Genomic DNA, 26,126 nt, shown 5'->3' on the forward strand with positions numbered 1-26,126 from the left:
TCCCTCAGAGTTGAGGCAAGAGAGCTAGAACGAAAGACAGCCGTTGCCTTTGTTTCCAGGAAAACAGTAATCGATCAGTTTCCAGGAGACGATAAGTTTCGCTTGATAAAGCAAGCTAAACATTTTGAAATTTTCTGTCAGAGAGGAAAACTGCAAAATTTGGACAGTATTTCAAGATACTGTCATCACCGCGTGGTTCGTCGTTCAAAGCTGTAAATTTAGGAATTTTTCGACAGAATGATTTGTAATTTTTCATCTAGTTTTTATTTTATGAGATCCATTCAAAATTATTAAAATATTTAACTTCAGAGTTCTCATTTTCAAGCAGGAGAACAAGATCAATTCCTTTACATCGAAGGAATTGATCTTACTAGTACCCTAATCTTGTTGAATTCTTCTTCTTACAGATTAGTTACAGATTGGTTCATTGGAGAAATTGATCTGTAATTTTCGTCAAAGGGATGTTATTATTCACATTACCTTACAGGACACAGTTTCTAACTTTCCAGTTTTCACCAAAAACCCTTCATTTGTATCGAAATCTGATGCCATTAAAATAAGAAAAGACAGCGTACAGTCTTTTGATATTCTGCGCCGTTTATAAACTTCTCAATCAAATTAACCACACATTCACTTCTCTTTAACCCTTGCTACCAAATATTCAATAACAATTTATCCCTAAGCTAAACAATTTAGGAATAATTGTTGTTGTGGGATTTTAGGCGCATCAGCGTCTGTATATTGCGTATGTTCTATAGTTTATTTGTATATTTTCTGAATAAAAAACGTAAGTTTTTGGGGGGGAAAAACCATGAAACCCTCGCTTGAGACTAACTAACTGCACATTGGGAAAAGCCCCTAAACATTTTTCGCGTGACTGATGGCTTCGAACCCATGGTCTTTCCACAGTGTATGGAAGACGGTGCTTATGTGTACTGTGCTGCTAGCAAGGTAGCCCAACATTTTATATGAGCAGTATAATTATTGCCCTGTGAACCTCCTTAATATTGTTGCAATTTTTTTTTTAAATACACTCCTTCATAGACATTCGGCTATGGGCAGCCTAAAAGTTGGATTAAATGGCGTCTGTGGCAACAGAGCCAAACCTTAAATTGTGAGCTGCGTAAGAGATTGTTAAATGATAATAACCTACAAACTATTATTGAAACCACTAAATACGATCAGATTCCATACCACTTAAGGCTAAGTTGATAAGTTAGTTAATCAAAGAGCTGTTGAACAACGAAAGCAGTGGATGTAATAACATAAACTATTAATTTCAACTTTACTATCCACAATATAGAAATATGCATCTATTACTTTGTTGGACATAATAAATAGTTTTTTTTTTACACAGATGAATTTGCACTAATGATTTAGAGAGGAGGAGGGCAAGGAAAAGATGGTCCTACACACTAGTGACTGGTAACCTTTCATAGATAGCGCGCCACGTTCGCTGTGGTTGCTGAATTGCTAGTAATATCCTTAAAATCAGGAACTATGAGGCAAAAAAAAAACTACCTGATGGAATTTCGCAAATATGAGTGCACACATGGTGAGCGGAAAGTTCTGAAATTCATTTAAGATGTTTAAATTTAGGATTAAAATTCATGGCAATAACATGTTTAGATTAGAAAACTAAGTTGCGTAGTGTTACAAATTAAGAGAGCGTATCTTGTTTATATCATATATAGCAAAATCTTTTAATTAAAATATTTTACCCTTTAAAAGACCAGTTAAAGCTGTTTTTTTCTATTCTTAATATAATAAATATTTTAATTCAAGTGAGATTAATTTGCAATAAGAACTACTCCTTATTTTTCGATTTAGAGTCATAAGGGAATTCTTACGATTTTTTATTTGAATGTTTAATATTATTGTTTATAAAACTTCCATATATTTCTAAAAGTAATGCAGATTTTTAAAGATGATGGAGCCTAGTTTAGAAAGTAAGTACTTTATTCATGATCGCACTTCCCCAAAAGCTTTTTTCAAAGTCCATATTAGTGACCTATGCAATCCATAAATCGAAAGGAATGCTATCCATCACGTGATATTCCCTAGAGCTTCTTTCCGTACTATTTTCATCATTATGGAAGCACTTTCTCTACTGTGCCTATTGCTTTGGTGTCCGCTTTCTGCTCTTAACTGTCTCCATACACTTTATCACACACCCAAGTAGCAAGAAGAAAGATAAAGCGTTTCGTCCGATTAGGGGTAAAACATCGGTTTCATAACCTGAAATATTCCTGCTTTTCTCAGCGTCAAGCAGAGAGACAAAATATCCATGCGAACATAAATGCACTATATGTGGTATCAGGAGAAGCTGAATATTAAATAAGGGAAGAAACTACACGAATGCAGCATGTATTTCGCGGTTTACTGAAGATAAGAAGATAGGCAGGAACAAGCAAGATTACTAAAGAAGTTACTTCATTTAAGAAGTTATAAAAGGATTTTTATTTGATGTAATTTGATTTCTGTTTTACTGGCGCAAAAGCGACTGAGGCTATAGTGCACCACGACCACACCATAAAATGGATAAAAGAAAAGGTTTTTCGTAAACTTTCAGAAAGGTTACCGCATCAAAATATATGTACAAATTTAAAATCGAATAAAATGCCGTATACATGAAATAAAAATAAATGCTCAATATTATATATATGTGTAAAAATTTAAAACATCTGACACGCGGTCATTGTCTAATAATATCTGACTGAATGTATAAGGCCGTTCAGATGGGCAGAAGTTGTAAAACATATATTTTGCACTGGTAAAATTATCACATTCAATTAAAATATGTTTAATAGTTAAAATGGCGTCACACTAGAGGATCATCAGCCCACAGCAGGAAAGATTGTGTAAGATGACTGTACTCTATGCGGAGTCGTTCAAGAACAACTTCAGTATCAGACAAATCATTTTCCCTGATCGCAATGTGGCTAGGGATCCAACAGGAGCGGATATCAAATTTATATTCATAAAGGGAATGTATATTCTGCTGAATCCGAGACAGGACTGGATGAGAATTGTATCTCAACGCTAATAAAGCCTGTAATAAGCTCAAAGAATCAGAATATACAGGGTGAGCATAAAGTCTTTACCTGATTAAGAAAAATTAAAAACTTGAAAAACAATAACTTAAAAACTATGCTAGATAGAAACTTGCACCTTGTGTCATAATGAAGGTCAAAGCTTAGAGTTTTTTGCACTGTACAGTTGCAAAATCTGTGGACAATCTAGGTAGAGCTGCAATCGCTATAATGGATACGTTGCTGCAATCGCCAGTATCATATTGGCGTCGATGAAGGAGAAAGCTCAGTGTGTTTCGTGGTGTCATAAAACAAAATCGCCAGTTACAGTTCAGCGACTTGTTCCGTATTTAGGGGTCAGAGAACTCACGTGTTGTTTTTGAGAAAGAGAGGGACAGCCCTAAAGTGAACGTTTAGTGCGGCCTAATGCACAACAAGGTTATTGGACCATTTTTGTTTTGTGCTCAGCCCACCATTTCATCAAACGTTTACTTGGACATGTTGGAGCAGCTCAGTTAGAAGAGTTTCAGCCATGGGTAATTTTCCAACAAGATTGTGCACCGCCATACTGGAGTTTAGTTGTTCGTGAGTTACGGGTGCCAAGTTTCCAAACCGATGGTTTTGGAGGGATGGTTCAACACCATAGCCAGCCTGTTCACCGGACATTACCCCTCTTGACTTTTTTTATGGAGATATATTAAGGACAAAGTGTATTCGACTCCAGTTCGTGATACTGAAATTTTAAAGGCGAGGATAACGGATGTTTTCGCGACGGTTACTGAAGAGATGTTGGAGAAAACATGGAGAGAGAAATCGAGTATCGACTAGACGTTCGCCAGACAACAAACGGAGCATGTAGAAGTGTACTGAAGAGGTAAAAAAACTTTTTGAGTTGAGGTGAAATTTGCAAAAAGCTGTGTGTTTGTACCCAGCATAGTTCTTGTGTAATAAACGTTTGAAATCAGGGAAAGATTTATGCTCACTCTGTATAATATACCGTTGGTATTGGCAAGTTCTGATGTGACCATCCAAGGCTAACTCTATAGTGAAGCCCTGCAGTGCATATGCTGCATTCTGGAAGAATCTGCTCGGATATAGTGGTGTCTGAAAACACAACAGCAGGGCCTACACGTGATTCTGATTTCGAGTTGACTGTATAAACTGGCAGAAGCCAAAACATTCAGCTCGGTATGCTGAATAGAGCTGTAGGTAGACTTATGGAGTATCAGACTTTACGTAGTTCTTAAAGGAAAAATTGCATGCTAGAACATGAGCATGCCAAGGTGGAAGGGTTTTCTTTGGTGTTTGAGCACAACTTTGTCTAACACGATATGTAAACTTTGGAGTAGCGCCTGGGCACGAATACCAAACGGACGATTGGTATTCTGATGGGCGTTGCGCAAGTTTTCCCATCGTTTATGGCTTATGCTGCACCAGCTATAAAATTTTTTTTTCTGAATTACCCCGAGAGAGAGAGAGAGAGAAATAGAAGGGAATCACCAAGAAAAAGAAGAAGAATGATGATATCCAGGACCCTGGGTGTTCCAAGTCCATACTCACCAGATGTGAGCCTCTAAGGTTACTTCATCAATGTGATTATACTCCATGACTGTCATATCCAACACAACATGAGTGGCATATTTATTCCAGTTTTCTTTGGAAAATTTCCATTTTGTTGGACTTTCACTTTGTCAAGTGGTTTTTATGTGAATTTGACAAACTATTGGGTAGTGGTCGCTGTAGAGGTCATCAATTATTGATTAATAAGCGGTTGGAAATAATACCAGAGGACAGATGGAAAGATTTATGGCAGAGGATAAGCCTGTAGGAAAGTGAACATAAATAATGGCGACTAGTGTTAAGTACAGTCGTCGTCGTCCCCATACCAGGGGGACCGGGTTCGAATCCCGTCGATGACACGAGGAACTTTAATGGGCTTTTTTCACTCCATGGCTGAGTTAGTCGGTCTCAGGCGTAGATAGCAAGGTTTTTCCCCCAGAACTGTGAGTTTTCACCAAGCAAAACAGACAAATCGACCATAGAACACATGAAATTAACAGAAGACACACAGCACGGTAGATGAATTTAATTATTCGGGTGGCCTAAAAATAATAGTTTGGTTTTTTATTGGCGTTAAGTACAGTAAGGTTGTACTTATCAGTGCTTTGAGCAGTTTTCCTCGCTTGCTCATTTGATGTGATTCCCAAAGTTGGTGGGTGGTGTGCATTGAAGTCATCTAGTAAACAGAATGGAGTTGGTATCTGCATAATGAGGTTATCTAAGTCGGTTTCGGTGTATATATGATTTTGTGGGAGGTTTAAGGAGACACGAGGGAATGAGATTGTGTATTGTTGTTGCTGAAGTTGTATTAGGAGCATCAGCGACTATAGCCCTATTGCTGCGTCTGTAAATTGCGTGTGTTCTGTGGTCGTTTTTTTCTGTTTTTTGCTGGACGAAAAACCCGAGTTTCCGGGAGAAAACCATGCTACCCTCGACTGAGACCGACTAACTCAGTCACGTTGTGAAAAAAGGCACATAAAAATTCCTCACATCAACGATAGAACTCGAACTCAGGCCTTTTCCACGCTGTGTGGGGGGGGGGGGAGGACAGCGATTCTACTAACTGTGCTATCAACGAGGGCTGAGATGGCGTGAGCAATAAACACTGCAACGGCCTCTGAGTACGTAGTGGTAGATGCTTAAATGGCATTCTTCATTCCACCAAAATGGCAAAACCTTCGTGAGCCGCACTTGTTGAATCTGTCTCTTCTGTAGACATTGTAATTTTTAAAAAAATAAATACTTCAGAAGTCAAGTTGGTTTCATGCAAACATATGCCTACTCGTTTATAACGAGTGATAAGTTCATATATATTATCAATTGCTACTTATTCCTCTGCAATTCCATTGTAGGATATTTTCTATTATTTAGTTTTGGAGGTTGAAGGTGGATCTACTTGATTTTTGTTGGCTGTTTGCTTATGTCGATAACGTTTGCATCTTTACATGGATACATCACCCCTTAGTTTAGTAAAGCAAAGTAAATGGTCTTGTATCCATGTTATCTTCGGTATATATTTCTAGCAAGTCTTCTTCTTCATCGGCTGTGTTATCGCAATCCATCATCAGTGTTGGGGAAGTTTCTTGCTTTAACAGAATTTAGTTCTTTCTGTTTGTGCGCATTTTTAGATTCTGTGAGTGTAGCACAGTGGTTTCGTCACTGTTCTCCCCAAACCGAGTGGAAAAGGCCCAGGTTCGAATCCCGTCGATAACGTGAGGAACCTTTGAGGGGACTTTTTTCACTGGCTGAGTTAGTCGGTCTCAGGTGTATTAGAAAGGTTCCCCCCCTAAGAAATTGGGGTTTTTCTGCAAAACAGGCAAATCGACCAGAGAACACACACAATTTACTGACACAATATGCATGGGTATATGTAAAAGCTTACCGGGTAACCCTAATGTAATAGTTTGGGTTTTTTGTATATTTTGAGTAACGAGAGGAAAAGAAGTGGATGGGACTGGATTCGGTGTATTAATAGCCTGACTTGACATCCTCTTTTTAGAAGATTGCTGACAAGCTGCCAACAGAGATTTTGCCATTCAACAAGTGATATATTCATAGGAATAGCTTTCTCTGTCTGTGTTACTATTATTTCATGTTTTTTTTGCTGGGGGGGGGGGATTACTGCACAGATACGTTTTGGAGTGTCAAGAACGATTTGTTGCTTGCTTCCTGATACATGACTTAATGTTCTATCTTGTTCTTTTCCATTTTTTTACATAATTTTCACATATCATAGGCTTTGAAGTATACTGGATGAGAGCCTTTGCAGTGCAAGGTGATACTGCTTTACAGTACCCTTATGTTCTTGGACCCACAGTTGCAGCAATTTGAGTCTCCCTGGCATGCTGTTTGTGAATGGCCGAAATTTTGGCACTTATAGCATTATATCGGGTTTGGTATATATATGAACGAATATGACACAAGAGGTAACCTTTTACTGTTGTTGGTAAGCTCGGAGTATTGAAGGTAAGTGTAATGTGGCAAGTAGGTATAAATTCTCCATCTTTTTTCTTCATTATTCTTTTAGCGTGTATGAATTTTTGTTCTTGTAATTCTTGTACTATTTCTTTTTCCGATACATTTAGTTTGCTATGACTCCCTTTGAAGTGGCTAGAGTGGCACGAGGGATTACTTTAATGGCAATTCCATTAAAAGATGAAAGTTTTAGCAGAGCTTCAGTAGGTTTTTGTGTCACTGTTTCTGCGAGAATATCTTCTGAATGTAGTTTTCTAACTGCTTTAGGTAGACCAGCAGCATTTTCTAAACCTTTATGAATAAGAAATGGAGAAAGTTTACTCATAGGTTGATTTTACAAGGAATGAATTATGAGAAATGGAGCATGATATTTTTTTTTGCATTTCTCTTCTCACTCATTTTGGATTAGATGAGTCATGATCGATTTCAGAGTCAGGATATGATGAGCCGGTGAGCCCCATTGGTGGAAAGGATTGGTCATCCATTTGCTTCCTTTTAGCCCTGGGGTTGGCTCTTCTGCCTAGGTTTCCGGCCCGCCACGGGGAGACAGGAACAGCCGGTTGTGAACAGGTGAAGGTTAGTGATTAAAGTAGAAATTTTAAAGAAAGGTAGCTTTCCTACTCTCTTCAAGTACTTTTTGAAAGAGGAACTGCTTTTAAATAACGAGGTTTAAAGAACATTAGAAATTAAAGAACACCATAATCTCTTTCAAGAATCGCAGTTAAGGCACAGATATCGCTAAGTCACAAATCACTTGGCACCTGGGGCAGCGAAGAAGGTGAAATAGAAATAATAATCACAGTGAAAATAACAGATTGATACCCTGATTATTAAAACTAGTTCTAACATCTCTTAAATAACCATGTGTGTAATGTTTGCATGTTTCCATCTGAGGTTATTATTTTAGACCATTACCAATTCTATAGTTGTGTAGCACAATGGAAAATCATGAAATCGTTGCTGGAATGATGGAAGAAACAACTTTCTTATCAAAAATAATAAGCAGAAAGCTTCGAAGTGGATCTGGCCGCCTCTAGGGTTTATAAGAAAAAGGGTAGGGGGCTGGATCATTACCTCTTTAACACTACCTTTAAAATAAGATGAGTGAATTGAAATTAGAAAGAAAGCGCTAGGAATAATTCCAAATAGGAAACATGTTTATTAGTGTATAGTCTGTAATTCAATTTTATCGTTTGTATACGAATCCCTGCATATTTTTCCATGTTACGTAGACTCATTTGACATATAGGACTATTGATAACACTTTTTATGTTACCTAGTTTTGTTCACCACGATATTACTTTATCGCATGAGAAAATAGATAAATCAGAACGTAACAATTTTGATAGCATTGGGAAATGCGAACTGCCCTCGCCTTTTCAATTAGAAGTACAAGAACACTACAGAAAGAAATTTGAACTGTGATTTCTAGAATTCCAAACGAAATTTGGCAGCTTATTCACAGAATACTTTTAAGTTGAAATTTATTAACTAGCGACTGCATGTATATGTGACCAACACGAAATTACTTGGAATTTTTTTTCCAAGACGATGTTAACATCCATCTGCCAATAAGCAATTCTCATCCCAGAGAGAGAGAGAGAACTACGATGCATGATTATCGCAAAAGTGCGTACATACAATTAGCGTGCCACTCGTAAAAGAACAATTGGTAAGTACGGGACGCAAATAAGTGGATGTTAATTATAGGAAATCATTACAGGAGAAATCTTGGACGATAAAGAAATCATTCAAACTTACGCTGTTAGTTCATAAAAAAAAGGACGTTATTCCAAAGAAAACGAAAGGAACAAATTAACCTACAGAAATAACATCGTAACCTACAGAAAGAACATTAAATACACGAAAGAGGAGCATACTTTACTTAAAGAATCAATTAATAGTGCTTTTTCAAAAGCACTATTTAAGTTAATCAAACCTTAGGAACAGATGCTATTGGCTGGTTTAAAGTCAGATTATACAATATAAATGCAAGATTTCCTCTTCTTAAATTTTATATTAAAATGAATGGCATGAATAATCTAAGGAAATTGTTAAATTTGTGAATTTAAGGCATAGAAGGAAAGAAACCAGAAAATTTCGTATTATATTTTATGTTAAAAATGAATGAAAAAAGCTAATGGAAATGATCGACTCTGACACACAGAAAGAAAGAAAGAAAGAAAAGAGGAATGTTTATTTACGCTGATAAAATAAAACCGAGAAATAAAGTTTACTTGGTGGAAGAAAGAAAACTGTACGAAGTGAATTCAATATAGGGTTAAGCTTCTCTCTTCCCTTTCCGAAGGCCATTTCAACAACTATTATTGCCTGCTCCATTCCGAGTTTCTGAGTTTTCCGGGACCAGTTACTAAGTAATCCTATACAAGCTGCTACAGAAATAGGCTCCTAATCTTCGTTTTAGCTACAACTTTACGAAATGTGGTCGTTGTGTAGACGAAGGTCACCTCCTTATGAAATAGTTTCATCCATAGGTTCAAATAAGCTAGAATATGTGGTTACAGCTCTTGGATTTCCTCAGATGGCTAAGTGGTGAAAAGTCACAGCAAAAATAAAGAGATTATGAAGTGGGATAACATCTTGATTTGAGTGCCTTAGAAAGAAAGTAGGTCACGATATTCCATTAATAAAGTACAGTTTATAAAGATAGAAATCTTTCTGCAAACCATTCCCACATATGCACTACTTAAGGCGACTGCATTACCAGCAGTAAAGAAGATTTGCCAACTTTAATGCAGAAGAAAAGAAACAGCAGATTTTCAAACAAAATCTACTGCTTTTTTCATGGCGAAAGGAAGTATAAGCCAATTAAAATGAAGGATATTCATATTGCAAGTGTTAAAAACATTGTATAACTCTCAGTAACAATCAATCCACTTCTCTTAATTCTAATTTTGGAGGTTCATAAATCATAAAACTCATCTTTCCCCATTAAAAAAAAAACAGTAATAAGCAGTTTTAATTATATTCAAGTATTAAAACTTTCAAATGTCGTATTTCTGTATGTACATGTGTTACAACTAACCTCATATTAACAACTTTACATTTGAAGTATTTAAAGAACAGTATATTGTTAATTTTGATTTTGCAATTGCTTTCAAATGTAAACATTTTAAGGGATCAAAAACATATATACCTGCAATTCATTGATGGCTACCCAGGAGTTGGCTGGAAAGCCCTGCAGCATAGGAACCAGAAACTGGAGGCAACCGCTCCAATGCCCAATTAATAGCATCATACAGATAAGGTTGAAGATCTTCATAAAGACGCTGGCCATGTTGAAGAACTAAAAAAAAAAAGTAAAGGAAAATTAGGCTTCAACATTTAAATTTATCTACCAAACGGGCCTTCTACGGATGCCTCAAAAAATAACCAATACGAGTAACTTTCTTCAGGAAGTTAAACTAAATTAGGAATCAAGATTGTAGCTGGAATCTCGACCCATCCCCAGTGATAAAAAGCAGCAGAGTGACAATAACGTAGCTACCAGTCAGAGATTATCTGGTATCTTCTAAGGAAGATCAAATTGAAAAGAATCTCAAAGTACCTCAAATGGCTATATAACACGAATAAAGCTTACATAATGGAATATATTTTTAGTAGGTCAAATAATTACCCTAACTCGTCTTCACATTTTATTATTTGGTAAAGTCCATATTTGTAGTATTGCGATATATTTATTGCCTCTAATTAATTCTCTACCCCCATTTGCACACACCTGGTAATAAAAGTCAGCAATAAAATAATCTCAATTTGGAAACGAAGATGAGCCTTCTGAATAGTAAACATAACCAGACAAAATGAAATGGTTCTTCAATATCTTATTTACATTTTATTTCAGTTTGGGACTCTGTGTGATGGGAAAGTGAGAAGTACTGGTTATTCTGAATTAGGTCATAGGGCATCGATATAATATGTCTTTAAGTTGGGTGTATTCTATAATCGGTTTCTCTATTTTCCTTGATGAAATAAAATATGGAAATCTCTCGCCCCTCGCCGGAGAAAAAAAGTCCGTTTTAGAGAGAGCGTCTATGTATGCGTTTGTTAACTAAGGCTATTAAGTCAGTATATATTTTATTTGTAAACTGATGGTATTCTTGGTCGATTTTTCTGGATGAAAAACCCGTTTCCAGGAATAAAACCACGCTGCCCTCGTCCGATATAGATTATAAATAAGCCAAGACGTGAAAAAAGCCCATCGAAATTCCTCCCATCATTAACGGGATTTGAACTCAGGTCCTTTTCATTCGGTGTGGGAAGACGATTATCATAACCACAGTGCTATCTTCAAGGGTTTGTTTGTTTGCTTGGGGATTTATTAGGCTCATTGGCAACTATGGCCATAGTGCGCCATAAATATGTTAAGTATTTATGCTATTTCCTGTAATAGAGATAATTGGAAAAAATAGTACCAGAAAGTTAGTTTTTAACTAGCTAAAGGAGATGGTATACATTAATCATTTTGAGAAAGGCAACAATGCTTGAGATATTTGTTCTATTGCCTAACCGTGAAGTAGTGTATGGTCTTCTGTTATGGCTAGAGGAAAGAGATTCTGGCGTTCTCTTGAATATTTTAGACATTCAACAAAGATATGTTTTACTGAAAGCACTGTATTGCAGTAATGGCACTCACGGGGGGGGGGATCTTCCCTCTTAAAAGATAACTATGATTGATATTTGTGTGACCTCTTCGTAGAATTGCCAATATTACCTCCTGTTGTCGAATTGAGCTGAAGATTGAAAGCCATCGCTCAAGATTTGGCTTGATACTTCGAAGCTTATTATTAGGTTGATTTTTTCATGATGATTGCCACTGGTACATGCATTTTCCCTGGATTATTGATTTATAGTCTTGATATGGGACTTTCCAATTGTAATTGGGTGGTAAGACAGCCAATTTTGAGGAATTGTCGGCTAATTCATTTCCTGGAATTCCCTTATGTCCCGGGACCTAACAGAGGTGTATGCTTTTTCCAAGTTCAGATGCAAAGAAGTGGTTATTTCCTTTGAGACCGGGTGGGTGATATTCATGGTGTTTTTAGAGCGTGAAGTGGACTTAAAGAATCTGTAAAAATTATACTATTTTCAATATCGGAGGACTCGATATGTTTCAGCGCAATCTGAATTGTCATTAGTCTGGCAGAAAATATACTGAACTCACATGGCAATTAATAGGCCAATGTGATGTTCGGAAAAAAGTGCGGCAATTCCAATTTGTATCTCATTCTTTGATCCATCTGTATACAGAACGACGAAGTTGGGGAACTGATCCACTACTGCATGATACAGTTACAAGAAATTTTCTTTTTGTAATGCAGATTTAGTCCATTAATGGAGGGATAAATCGCATGAAGGTGAAATAATGTCCCAAGGATCACAGAAAATTGGAAGGGTATTTTCAGCATTATTAAAAGGCAGATTAAGTTATTCTGTATGGTGTTTTATTCGCACACTTAATGATCGGTGAGCAGAAGGGCGGTTTTGGTATAACATGCTGTGCTGGTGGGTGAAAAGTACCTGCCAGTTTGGGTGTTCAGGCACGGATCTAATTTTATATGCATAGCGTAATATAAGTTGTCTTCTCATAGAGAGAGAGAGGAATTCATGCGCTTCAGCATATATATTATGTATTGGAGACGTGCGATATGCTCCTAGAGCAATGCGTATTGCACTATGATGGATAGGGTCGAGTCAGCGAAGGACATTAGGTGTTGCTGAACTATACACTGTTGCTCCGTAGTCAAGCTTTGATCTTATTAAGGCTCTGTATAATTGTAGCAAGGTAACACGATCAGTTCCCCACTTACTTTCTGAGAGACTGATTATATTTAGTTTTTGCTGACAGGATGTTCTTAGTTTTTTAATATGCTCTAAAAGGATAAGTTTATGATCTAATGTGATTCCTAAGAACCGTATGCTGGCATGAACTCCTATTGGTTGGCCATTCAGTTGTAGTTCCGGATGTGGGTGAAGTTTGCGTTGGCGGCAAAAATGGATGCACAACGTTTTTTGCGGACAGAGTTGAAATCCATTAGGTTGTGTCCCTGAACTGATCTCAGTTATTGCCCCCTTTTAACTGCCTTTCAACAGTATTCATGTTTTTTGCATGACAGGAAATGCTAAGGTCATCTACAAATAGCTTTATCAATAGTATTTGGAAAAAAAACAATGGTGTTTATTGCAATTATAAAAAGTGTAGCACTGAGTACAGAGCCTTGAGGGACTCCTTCTTGAAAGAACACTTGTGAAATGAAGTTTTAAATCGAAAGTGAAATGTGCGTTTGTACAGGAAGTTCTGAATGAAAATAGGGAGATGGCCCCGAAGTCCATGGTGATATAATTCGCGGAGTATTCCATACTTCCACGTGGAATCGTAATCCTTACTGATATCAAAACACAACATGACCTGATGTTAGTCTAGTGTTGATCTGTTTTTGCGGATACTACCAAATTGTGCAGAATGTAGGAGATTAGAGTTTTTTTAGGTACCATATCAGTCGACGGTTTATCATCTTTTGAAGAATTTTCCAGAGGCAACTGGTCAAGGCAATGGGTCTATAGCAGGTAGGGTTTGTTGGGTTTCTTCCTGGTTTAAGGAAGGCATGGACTGTAGCATGGTGCCATTGTTTAGGTAATGTATATTCTAGGTAAAGTCTATTGAACAGATCAAGGAGTGACAGCAATGATTCAGTACTTAGTTCCTGTATCATCGAGTAGTGAATATTACCTGGTCTTACGGCACTGCGTCTAGATGTTTATAGAGCTCTACGCAGTTCGTGGAGAGAGAAAATGTTTTTCTACATTTTTTAAAAATCTTCTGAAGGCTGGTGTGTAACTTTCTGTTGCTTTGGCAAACGTTTCCCGTAAGATGTTGGCAATTTGGGCAGGGTCAGAAACGTTCCGTCCTTTGCATTCTATGATAGTCGTCTGGTGCTTACCGCTAATTTCTTTGATTATTTTACAAATTTAATGTGTAGATTGATGGTTGAATGTCTTGATTGATGGTTGAAGTAAAGCGGATCCAAGTTGCTTTTTATTACAGCGTCTAACATACCTTGCTCTTGCTCTGGCACGTTTATACTGGATAAGATTAGCTGCAATTGGACTGCGGCGAAAGGAATTCCAGGCTTTACTTTGCTCTTTTTTAGCTGCACGGCATTCATTACTCCACCAAAGTTTTGGGTGTATTGGCAATTTTGAAGAGGATCTTGGTATGACTTTTTCAGCTGCATGTAATATTGTTTTTGTAATATATTCCACTATTTCATCAGTTGGGGATTCTTGGATTATTTTCGGATCAAATTTAGCTAGTTTTTTTATACATCTGCTTTATCAGTGAGCCACTGTGGAATTTTAGTAGAATGATAAGGGGGATTATTTAGTAATTCAATTAGTATGGGAAAATGATCATTATGCAGTGGATCATTGTTCACTGACCACTTTAGAGTAGGATATAGGGCTGCTGAACAGATGGACAAGTCTATTTCAGTATTAGTTCCAGAAGGAAGGTGAACATACGTAGGTGACCCGTCATTTAGAAGGAGAAGGTTGTTATCATACAAACGTTTTTCAATTTGTTTTCCACTTTGATCAATGTTGTTGTTGCCACATAGTGTGTGATGCCCATTTAAATCTCCCAGAATGAGAAAAGGTGTGGGGAATTGAGCTATGAGATTATCTAGATAATTTTGTTGAAAGCTATAACTAGGTACAATATACAAGGAGCAAATTGTAATATGGATATCAGCAGCTACACGAACTTCTGCTGCTGCTGCTGCCCCAAGGGGAGAGTTCAGAAAAACATGCTTGGAAGGAACGTGTGGGTTTACAAAAATAACTACATCACCATGTGCAGTATTTTGTTGGGTTCTATATTTTCTAAAGATATTATACTGAGACAGTTTTGGTGTATCTTGAGGTTTTACATATGTCCCTTGAAGACAGAGACATATTGGTGTGTATCTAGAGATAAGATTGTATAGATCATTGATATTGGCAAGGAAACCACGACAATTCCACAATTATTGTGATCATTATTAATGTCTTGTTGGACTTTCAGAACGTTTTCGTGTTGTTGTTGTTGAAGTTCTCTGTTTTTCACTCTTGTTTTTATCTTTTTTTGGAAAGATAGGTTTTTCTGTGTCCATGTCTTCTTCGACAAAAATTTCTAGGACACCACCATCATCTGCAGGGTTTTCATTAATATCCATTTCCTCTTGATGTCTGGAAGTTTTAATTTGTTCTTCTTTGCACTCTTGGTCCAGGGGGCGTAGTTTTTCGCGTGGTACGGATATTGGTGTATTGACTGTTTGAGTTTGGGTTGCACTGTACAGGGTTTTGACGTAATTTGAGAAAGGCTCTTTTGGGGGTACTGATAATTCAATTTGCGTTGCTGTTGACTGGTATCTTTTGGTGATTTGGCCGTACGTAGGTCTGTTTGGATGGGTTGGTGGTGAGATGATTTGCTTTGCTTCTTGATAGGAAACATTATGGTTTGCATTATACTTTTGAATACGTTTTTCGTTTTTACAGCGTTTACATGTTCTAGCATAAGCAGCGTGGTCTTTTTTACAGTTTGGGCATATTGGTTGAGGGACAGTACAGGCTTCGCAGTCATGTTCTGCTGAACCGCACTTTGCACAAGTAGGGGTTCCCCGGCAAGCTGTCTGGGAATGTTCGTACTTCTGACATTAGAAACACTGTAGCAGGTTTGGAATATATGGTCTGACATTGCATACCAGATATCCGGCTTTAATGGATATCGGACGATGCAGTGTGTTAAATGTCAAGATCAGATTGCGTGTAGGGGTCATATTGCCATCTTTTCTGGTGGAAATTCTCTATTCTCTTCACTTGAATAACATCTTGTTCTTTAAGTTCTTCTAGCATCTTCTCTTCAGACATCCCAGTCTGAGATCATTCCTTTGGAGGTGTTCCGTGATCTGTGGGGTGTCACAGTTACTGGTAGTCCTGCAAAGAGCTTAATGCTCAAAAGTCGCTCTGAATGTTTAGTGTTAGAGGTCTGTATGAGGATATTTCCTGACCTCAGTCTTTTTACCGACTTGGGAGATCCAACTCTACTTTCTAATTCCTTTTGGACTCTATATGGTGAGAGTTTGCCAATTGCGTTTTCACCAGTTGAATAGATAATCAAGAAAGTTGGATTAGGAGAATTCTCTGTCTCAGTTTTCTAGCGTTTAGCAGTTCCTGCATTGAAACTGTCTTTCATTTTGGATGTCTGGGGGGGGTGCGTCTAGCAGCCCAGGTAAGTCAGAATTTGATTTTCTCATGACCCTGGGAGATTGCTTTTTCTCCCAGGTTACCAGCACCGCCACGTCGAAACAAGAGTGGTGACACCTAGTGCCCAAGTGAAGAAGAAAGGGTTAGTATAAACTAAAAATAAAAAATTAAAGAAAGGTAATTTTCCTTTTTAGGTTATAGTATTTGGACAGATGTATTTAAATATAATACTCAAGAGTTACCTGTCTTACGAAACTCAGGAGAAATGTATTTACAGTTCAGCGTACCAGATAATCACTATGAAAGTCGCTGTGGTCACTAATATCGCTTGGCACTCAGGGCCAATCCGCAAGAGCCTTATGCAGGCAGAGAAAATTTGTGATAAAAACATTAATATTCAGTTTCAATAAAAGAAGGTTTAACGGTAGGAGAGAGAGTGATATTAAATTAGTATTGAATTTTATTTCCCTTGTGAAATAAGAGTGCCTTAGTACTTTTTTCATGGCTATCACGACATCGCAATCCCTTAATTTTTATTTAATCATATCACACATGCGCATGTTGCCTATTTTAATCTTGCAACTAAATTGTGATTATTCTGGGGTAGTGTTGATCTGGCTGCAGCATGAGTCAAGTTCATTATGCATGATCCTAATGTGGCTTGGATTACAAGAGAAGTGGATATGAAATGTGATTCAAGGAAAAAAAAGCATTTGCTGAACCCAGCTGAATAAGGATTTTACAGTAGCACAGTGGTTATAATCACCATCCTTCCATACCGAGTGGAAAAGGTCCGAATTCGAATCCCGTTAACGACGCAACTAATTTTTATGGGCTTTTTTCATTCCATGGGCTGATTTATTCATTCAGGAGTGGAGAGGAAGGTCTCTCCCCCGGAAATTCGGTTGTTTTGTACAGCAAAATAACCAAATAGACCAGAGAATGCACGCAATTTACGGACATCATACACATCAGTGGATGAATATGTTCTCGTATATACATACAATACGTTTTTGGAAACCGTGTATATACACTCTCGCACTCGAACAAAACAGCTGAAGCTAACAGCACGAAAGAAACAACTGGAAACTATCAAACTACTGCTCGCACCTATTGCTCGATATGCGTACTCCTTACAGAATCGATAGGTAGTTTTATTAAGAGATTTATTAACCTTATTTGTTCACCTGCCTTATTTTTCAAATAAAAAAAGAAAACACCTTTCATTAAAAAGGAGAAACGACAGCCTTTCAAGACGAACAAACTGCAGCAAAAACAGGTGAAAAAGAAATTAATGCATGTATCTCGAATTGTGATAGGATGTCAAAGATAAGAACAATATGGGATACTGCATCTTTATTTCTAAGCACTCTAATCTAGCAGGAAATATTACACGAGAGAAGTTACCAGTGCACAAAGACCACTTTTTCTCACATCTGCTAGCGTGACTAATTACTGCACTTCTATTTAACTATACCAAACATGGCAAAGTTAACTGATGTTGTGGGTATTTCCATTATCTCTCTGTACATCACTGTAATTTGTTTTAGTTTTATCCGATTCATTTCAACCCGAGGCTGTTATTTCTACTCATTCAAACTCATTAATGTTTTCTGTAATAAAACTGCTAACTTTTTTTTGTAATGGATTAGCAGTGGAGTTTGGGAGATTAAAATATAGGTGGGAACAAATCGCATTACGATCTAAAATATTTCTATCTGAAATGAATTAAGGAAATTAATGGCGGGTAATAAATAGTACACATATTCTTTGTTGTAGGAAGAGGAAACATGTAATTAACTTAGAATAAAAAGTAAACTGTTAAATTTAAGAAATATAACTTGAAAAACTTAACGACCACTGAAAGGGGCGGGTGTATGGAAGAAAAGTTGATGCAAACCGAGTCACCTTTTAATGTTCTTATTTTCTTATGCTTATCATTAAATAGTTTGCATAATAATTGGGAACCAATCCAAAAATTATTCCGTGGTATGAAAGGAAGTAAATAAAGAAAGAACAGAAATGTAATTTATAACGCCTTCTGGAGAAAAGAATTAAGATTCTTTAACCTACTATTTAATCACTCTAAAGAAAAGAATTTCGAATTTTGCCTTAAAGAAAACAGTTAAGAAATATATACAGTAGACAATCTTTTAACTTGAACACCTCAGAAGCTGTGTATAATGCGGAGGGTTTTTCATAAAAATTTTAACATTTTTTTTTTTTTTTTTGCAATGGACAGCACCGAGTTTGAGAGATTAAAATATTGGTGGAAACACACCAATGTTTTAATTTCTCAAAATATTATTCATTTTGCCATTGAAAACGCAACTCCACAAATAAAGCTACAAATTTAAAACTAAAGATCTGACATATTAACTGTTATTTCTTTTCAAAGATAAAGGAATGCTTGTACATTTAGTATCGCAGTTATTAACCTAAAACTTTAGGTTAATTTTTAGGGCTAAAGCCTCAAGTTGCGTAAATGTTTACTGACGTACAAGTTAGTCAGTTAGTGCAGTTATTTTAACGTATTCATCAAAAGAAACAATTAGTTTTTGGCGAATTTTCAACCCATTTCTTTTATTGTATTCCAAGACGAGGTTTCCTTCAAGTGTATAATCTCTTCTAGAGCTTGTTGGCTGAGATACTCTTATCTTTATAAATAAAATAAGGTGCTTGAGGTTTGTCCCAGCAGTTATGAATTTCAAGGTCAGTTGCTTAATGCTAATTGTACAAGCTGAATAGGTTTCACTGAAATTTATCCATAGGATATATCTCAGCTATCAGAGTTTCTGTTGTGGCATTAAGATTTCTGTTTGAAAATGCGTAAGTATATAATAAGCTTCCATTCCAATAAACGTTTTAAATGTAATAACATTAACTGAAAGTAACTCATCTCAGTATTCCATGCTAAAAATGGCAAACAGAAATTTGCATCAGGAGAAAAAACATAAAGGTCCCTAATTCACTGATATGTGAGGAGGAACAAATATATTTACCATAACGACTAAGAAATGGAACTTGGCCACCAATATTTTTTACAGGTCAGTTTAAAGGCTTTGCAGTTGAATTATCAGTTCTTCGTTTTCCGGTCGCTGTGGTGTTCTTGCAAATAAATGGAGCAACTTTCGGCATAGTACAGTACAGTACAGTAGACTAGGTAATCTTTACTAAATGAATCTTATTAACTAAAGGAACTGGAGAAGAAAAATAACCCCAACGATCGTATCCTGACGTGAGGATATAGCAGTAATTAAAGGAGAGAATTTCGCAATTAGTTTCTTATTCATCAATACAGTAAACTTTATCCTTTTAAAAACGTGAGATCTTCGTAGGTAGAAACAGAGATGTGACATCGACTTCTTATGCTAAGGACAAGATTGCAAATTAGTACGGGAGGTAGCAATGCGCATTCTTGCGTAAGGGTCAGCGAAAGTTCGGTGAAGTTGCTTGGGGGTGCCTGTGACTGGCAGTTGTAGTAGGGTTTTAAGAGCATCAGCGACTAAGGCCATATTACTCCGTGTATACTATCTGTAAATTGCGTGTGTTCTAAAGTCGATTTTCTGTTTGCTGGACAAAAATCCATGCTTCCCTCGAGTGAGACCGATTAACTCAGCCATGTTGTGAAAAAGGCCCATAAAAATTCCTGCCGTCATCGACGAGACTCTAACTGGGGTCTTTTCTACACGATGTGGGGAGGATGGTGATTCTACCAATTGTGCTACCCACGAGGGCTGTGACTGACAGCCGTTCTGCTCGATTAGTTGTTAAGTTTGGTTAGGTGTGAGTATTAAGCACAAAATCAACTGAGAGGGTCTGTAATTCTGTATATTTTTCGGTCGGTTTTCTGTTTGTTGGACGGAAACCGAAGTTTAGGGGAGGATAAAAAAACGAGCTACTCTCGGCCAACCCTCGATCCTCAGCATTTGTTTTCTCTTCCCTGCTCAAATATAAAGAATATCATTCGGTGGGACAGAGGGGGGGGAATAACAGAGGTATAGAAAAAATGCTCCCCAGTCATTGTGTATAGGTATTGTATTTTTTTAAGAAATCACATCATGCGCAAATTGTATTAAAATACAATATTTCCCTCAATTTTGCTTTGTTTTTCCCTTATTTGTCCACTTCACAACCTATAAGTTTGTCAAGTGGTTTGTCAAACAAGAGGAGTCACAACACTCCATACAGCGTGCAAACCGATGCGAAATGCATCAGCATTTGCTTAGCACTTCAAATACACTCATACATTATTTTTGTTTATGCCCCACAGTTACTGTAAAGGTTTGTCGACCTCCCTCCACAAAAAAATTAAGTTTCAACTTACGAATGGGTTGCCGCACATGCAAATTCGATTTTTAAGAAAGTGCATGTTGAAATTTAATATACGGCAACATAGTTATGCCTAACAGGGTTGTTTTTCAGAAAGTGAAAGAAAAAAATGCTATGCACCTTGTGCATTTGTTCTTATCTCAGCGAACTGTATTTACTTTTATTTTTTTTTTTTGCGCAATTTCAGATTTAGCAGCAGGCAATACAAGCTGCAGTGCATGTTAGCAGAAGTCGACATCGCAGCAATACATTGCCGCGATACGAGTGATGTGAGCAGCTACATGATAAATTTTCAACAAGAAAAATGAGAGTGCGAAAGGGAATCGATTCAGAAGATACATCGGTCAGAGAACTATTGGCTACGTATGGCGCTGCTTATTTTTTGTGATAAAAGCTCTGAGCCTTACAACTATAGATGGCGTTAGTAATGGGACATACGTCACTCAGGCCTAGCAATGTCGTTGAAAGTTTAGCGCGAAGCCCCAAAATACTCAACAGCTGTACAAAGAAGGTAGGCTTTGCCTTTAAGGCAAACGTCAAATGTAGCAGTTGTACGTTGTTATCCTACTTTCTATTTTCTCTTATCACAGTTTCTTCCACTTCTCCTTCGCAAACACATTTTTAACTTGGGCTGTGTGAAGTGCCACTTTCAATGTATGAAAAGGGATTAGCACGTGCATAAGAAAAACGTTAAAACAAACAAAGAAACAACAACAAAAAAAAAAAACTTATCTCCTTTCAATCGAAAAAAAAAGATGTAACTATGAAAAAATCAGAGAGCTCGTTCGTTTTCAAAATTACTATTTCGCAGGGAAAATGCAAACAAACCATACAGAAAAAAATGTTTACTGGCAAGGAATCCCGAAAGGCATCTAGACTGTGAAAAAGAATGGAGACTGCATGAAAAAGAAAATATCGAGCTTCTTGAAAAAGTCCAAAGAAGGACAACGTATCTATGTCGCGACAACATGAGATTGCCATACCAGGAGTGATTTCCAGTATGTGGTCTACAGAGCTTGGTAACTAGATGGGTAGTAGGTACTTTAGAGGAGATATAATTGAGGTTCGCTAAACTCTGAGAGATTGAAATAAAAATGAAAGGGAAATTTTCACGGTATTTAATCACTCTACAATAAGAAGACATAAATAAATCAAATTAAGGGAGAACAGTTATCGCCTGGACTGTAGGAAGTTTTAATTAAGGAGTTATTGATCAGTGGTATACCACTGAACATACACTGAGTGACCGCTTTATTACGTACACCAACCTAGTAACCTAATATCAAGTAGGTTCCCCTATAATCATCAGAACACCCTGGATTTAGCATGCCATGGACTCAAAAATGTGTCAAAAGTGTGCCATAGGGACGAGGTCCATGTTCACTCAACTGCTTTCCACAATTGTTGAAATTGAATGGTTTCGGATCTCTACTCCGAGGAGCTCTTTCCAGCTCATCCCAGAGATGCTCAATTGGATTTAGATCTGATAACTGAGAAGGCCACAGTAATAAGTGAATTCACTCACATATTTCTGGAACCAGTTCTATCCACTTCTGGCCAGGGTGCATTGTACTGTTAGAAGAACCTATACTCAGATGGATACCTGTAGCCATGAAGGGATGCGTCTGGTCGGAAACAATTTCTCAATAGCCTACGGCATCTAAATGTCGCTCCACGTGAATCAAGGGAGTTAATCTGCACCAGGAAAACACTCCTCAAATCGTTATCGCCACCACCATCATGTATCGGTGATTTTACCAGCGACACCGTGACTGGCCAGCCCCAGAAGTAGCACGACTATACAGCGACTACATCGCTAAGAAAAATGAATACACAAAGGCTATTGCAGCTAGGAACAAGGCAACATGGTCTGACTCTGTCAGAGAATCTGGTACGACGAATCCGTGGGGCCTAGTCTACAAACCTACACTCCGGACATCTTCAGCACAGTGACTGCAGACTTCCGGGGGACTTCCAACTGGCAGGACTCAGCCAATCACATCCTTGATAAGCTATTTTCATCAGACGACACTGCTCAGGACTTGTCTGAACATACTGCTATTCGTACTGCAAACAAAAGTTATGAATCGGATGAAACCACAGAACCTTTCACCTTGGAAGAATTATCAGCAGTTCTCCAAAATATTAACATCCAAAAACGCCCAGGATTAGATCCCATTGAATACAGTTTCATCCTCCCTCTTCAAAAGCTTCGGCCACAGTATATACTCTTACTGTACAACAAATGTCTTCAGGAGGGATGTTTTACTGTGGACTGGAAGATCTCGCTACTGAGACTAATTAAGAAGCAGCACAAAAACCCTACTGACCCGCGCTCTCGCCGTCCAATTGCGCTACTTGCAAACTTTGGCAAAATACTGGGGCGGCTTATGGCGCTCAGGACCGCAGCTCTCTTTCAAGCACGAATCTCCTTTACCCCCGCCAGTATGGATTCACTCCAGGACGATCCTGTGAAGACGCTCTCTTCGATCTAGTTCTGCACATAGAAAACTCTGAAGCAAAATTTGAACTTGCCATCTTCATTGACTTCGAGGGCACGTTTGACATTGTCTGGTGGAGCAGTGCTCTGGCACGCCTCAGGACAGCCTCCTGTCCAGCCATCTCTATAAACTTATCCAAAGCTACTTTTCAGATAGAACAGTAATTCTAAAGTCAAAATACCATCGTGTCTCCAGGCCAACCACCCGGGGATGCCCTCAGGGCTCAGTCCTGGGACCTCTCGTGTGGAACATGATCCTACAAGACTGGCTTTCCCACTCCTTTTCCAATACCAAGGTTGTTGCTTTTGCGGACGATCTCACGATCGTGGTGTCCGGCCGCTCTCGCAAAGCCATAGAAGACAATGCTAATCGGGTCCTTGACGACCTCTCTTCCTGGGCTGCACTAAATAAACTACGGATAAATCCAAGCAAGATTAAAGTGATGCTCTTTAAAAATAAGCTGAACCTCAGGCGGCCTCCGCAAGTTAAAGTCTCTGGGTACAACTTCCCATTGTCACACAGACCACTGTGCTCGAGGTGGTACTGGATCATAAATTAAGCTTTCACCCCCACCTCATCCATCACAGCTCCAAGGTGAAAAAAATTTCAGGCTCAATCATCAGAATCACCAGGAACGAATGGGGCCTGTCCAAGCGGTCGCTTCAACTGTACTATAAAGCCGTCTTCCTTCCGATCGTGTCGTATGCTGCAGGTGCTTGGTTCCACCGAGCTAGATTGGTAAATATGATAGGCTAATTAGGCTCTATACAACGGCTCTATTAAGCTATTAGGCTCTATTAAGCTCTATAGCCAGACAATGCTTCTGGCTACCCATAGGGTATGCAGGACAGTATCCACTTCTGCTATCTAGGTCTTAGCTGGGACCTTTCTACTGGACCTGTATGTAACCTTCCGTGGCCTTCTGCTGTTTATTATGATTGGTAACCTTGCCCGCTCTATCTGTCTCACTATTTGGGTCGATCTTACTTATGGAGGAATATGATGCTTACAAAGGGCCCAATTAAGTAGCCAGTACTCTTCGTCATAGATTTTTTTCTTAACTGTTGGGGCTGCTGACGCCCAAATTTTCTGCTGCATTGAGTACCATAGGGTAAATTACAGTATATATATATTTCTTCGTTGTTCTTAAATCATGTGCATACAGGAGCTTTTGTTTGGCGCACCATAGAGCCTAACATATTTCAAAATAAATATTATAAAGGAAGATGCAACTTTTGGCATTATACCGCACATATTTATTAATTATTACAGGAGTTACAATAACTTATGCTAATTATTAATGATCACTAATTATTTTTATCAATTTTTAACTTTAAACAATTTTTATTAATTATTTATATTAATTATTAAATATGAATTAATTATTAAATATTGATTATGTACAATAAGTTAATTATTACAATTAATTATTACAAGAGCGTCCAGTATAAATCAGAATGTACTTAGTGTTCCAAAAATCGAATTGCATCCACGAAATATTTGCATTAAAACTGGCAACACAAAGCGTTGTTGTTTACTAACACTTGAAAGTAATATGGGCCACATAATTTACTGTAAATGCTGAACTTCTGTTTATAACTGGTCACTAAATTACAAAAAATTATAAAAATGGAGTCGACAGTAAACGACGACCTTCTCTATCAGACGCTGGAGTTATTATTACCTTCTTGTATAGAATTAGAATTACAAACAAACTATGTGCATCTTCACCAACACTTACCATATATTCCCTATTTACAGATCATCAGATTGACACCAAATTTTCAACTCATATTTTTGCTCGTCCCTGACGAAGTTTCAGATCAAATTCCGTTTTTATAATCCTCCCCTTCCCCTAGGAGAAACATTGAGATAAATTCGGAACAGCAGCTCCATTCCTTTCCATAATTAATTTAAAAATACGAATTTACTGGCCTTTTTTTTAAACTAAATTTCATGTCGATACTTTAACCTATATCTCCTATACGGAACACCCTTCCCATAATAAAAGAACTGCTGCATCCCACTTCAAGGCCTATCACGTGACATCACATGATGAGGTTTTTATGAACACTTCTTGAATACAGTAAAAAGTAATGACCACTGGAGGACGTTATTTGACAGTGTAACGCATGGTGTACATCACCTAACTTGTTAACGTTATTATGGTCAGTGTCAGCTCGTTGCCAGTTTGCAGTTTTACACAACCACCATTTTAGTTTAATCGGACGAAGTTAAATATTATAATAAAATTCTATAATTACTTGTAATATGCCATAAAACAACGTAAAAAGCAAAATGCAAGGTGTGGCTAAAAAGAAATTATAAATACTTTAAAATCATTTATTAATTTAAATACAACAATTTCAATGTTCATCCTCTTCAAAGCACTCTTTAGCGCGCCCATGCAGCGCTCCATTCGCGATTTCCAGGTTCTAAAACAGCAGAGCAATTTTCTGGAAGATACCGCCTTTAATTGGTGCGTTGTACTCTTCTAAATGTCTGTTAAGTCCTCAAATCGTTTCCCTTTTGAGTTTTCAAAGAAAAACGATTTGTTTCAAACGATCGTTTTCAAAGTTGTACATTGACAAAGAAACAGAAATTCTAAACATGAACATTCCCATACTTCTAGCGTCGACTATAATACTGTTATCGAAGTCACGAAGGTAGCGTTATTGGCCGACTCTCTCGCTAAATTCGCGCATATGCATCCCCTTGGGCATTTAACTATCTGCTTTATAGCCTATTATCAACGAACGTTGCCTCTAACGTAAAGGTTGATTCCTCAGATAACGAGTGTGTACCTAATAATCTGGTCACTTAGTGTATGTCTATAGGCAGACAATATTTATATATTACAAAGTTTCAAAATTCATAATAAAATAGGGTTAAAAATAATGCAGAGTTAGCTGTCCTTATTCCGTTTAAACAATGAGGTCAGCCCAACCATGAATCGTTAGAATCC

General features: G+C 37.6%; 1 protein-coding gene across 5 annotated transcripts in view; it reads right to left on the reverse strand.

Annotated features, from left to right (window-relative positions):
- The window catches only part of Ih (hyperpolarization activated cyclic nucleotide gated potassium channel Ih), a 998,432-nt gene that overhangs the window by 91,168 nt on the left and 881,138 nt on the right, over positions 1 to 26,126 (reverse strand). For all 5 annotated transcript variants that reach the window (XM_090389226.1, XM_090389196.1, XM_090389207.1 and 2 more), the window contains one exon: positions 10,225 to 10,374. In XM_090389226.1, the coding sequence (XP_090245352.1) occupies positions 10,225 to 10,374 (150 nt within the window). The remainder of the gene's footprint in view (positions 1 to 10,224; positions 10,375 to 26,126) is intronic.

Source organism: Mastigoproctus giganteus, chromosome 2 (genome assembly GCF_048544385.1).
Source record: "Mastigoproctus giganteus isolate SK-2022 chromosome 2, ASM4854438v1, whole genome shotgun sequence".
Taxonomy (NCBI): Eukaryota; Metazoa; Arthropoda; class Arachnida; order Uropygi; family Thelyphonidae; genus Mastigoproctus; species Mastigoproctus giganteus.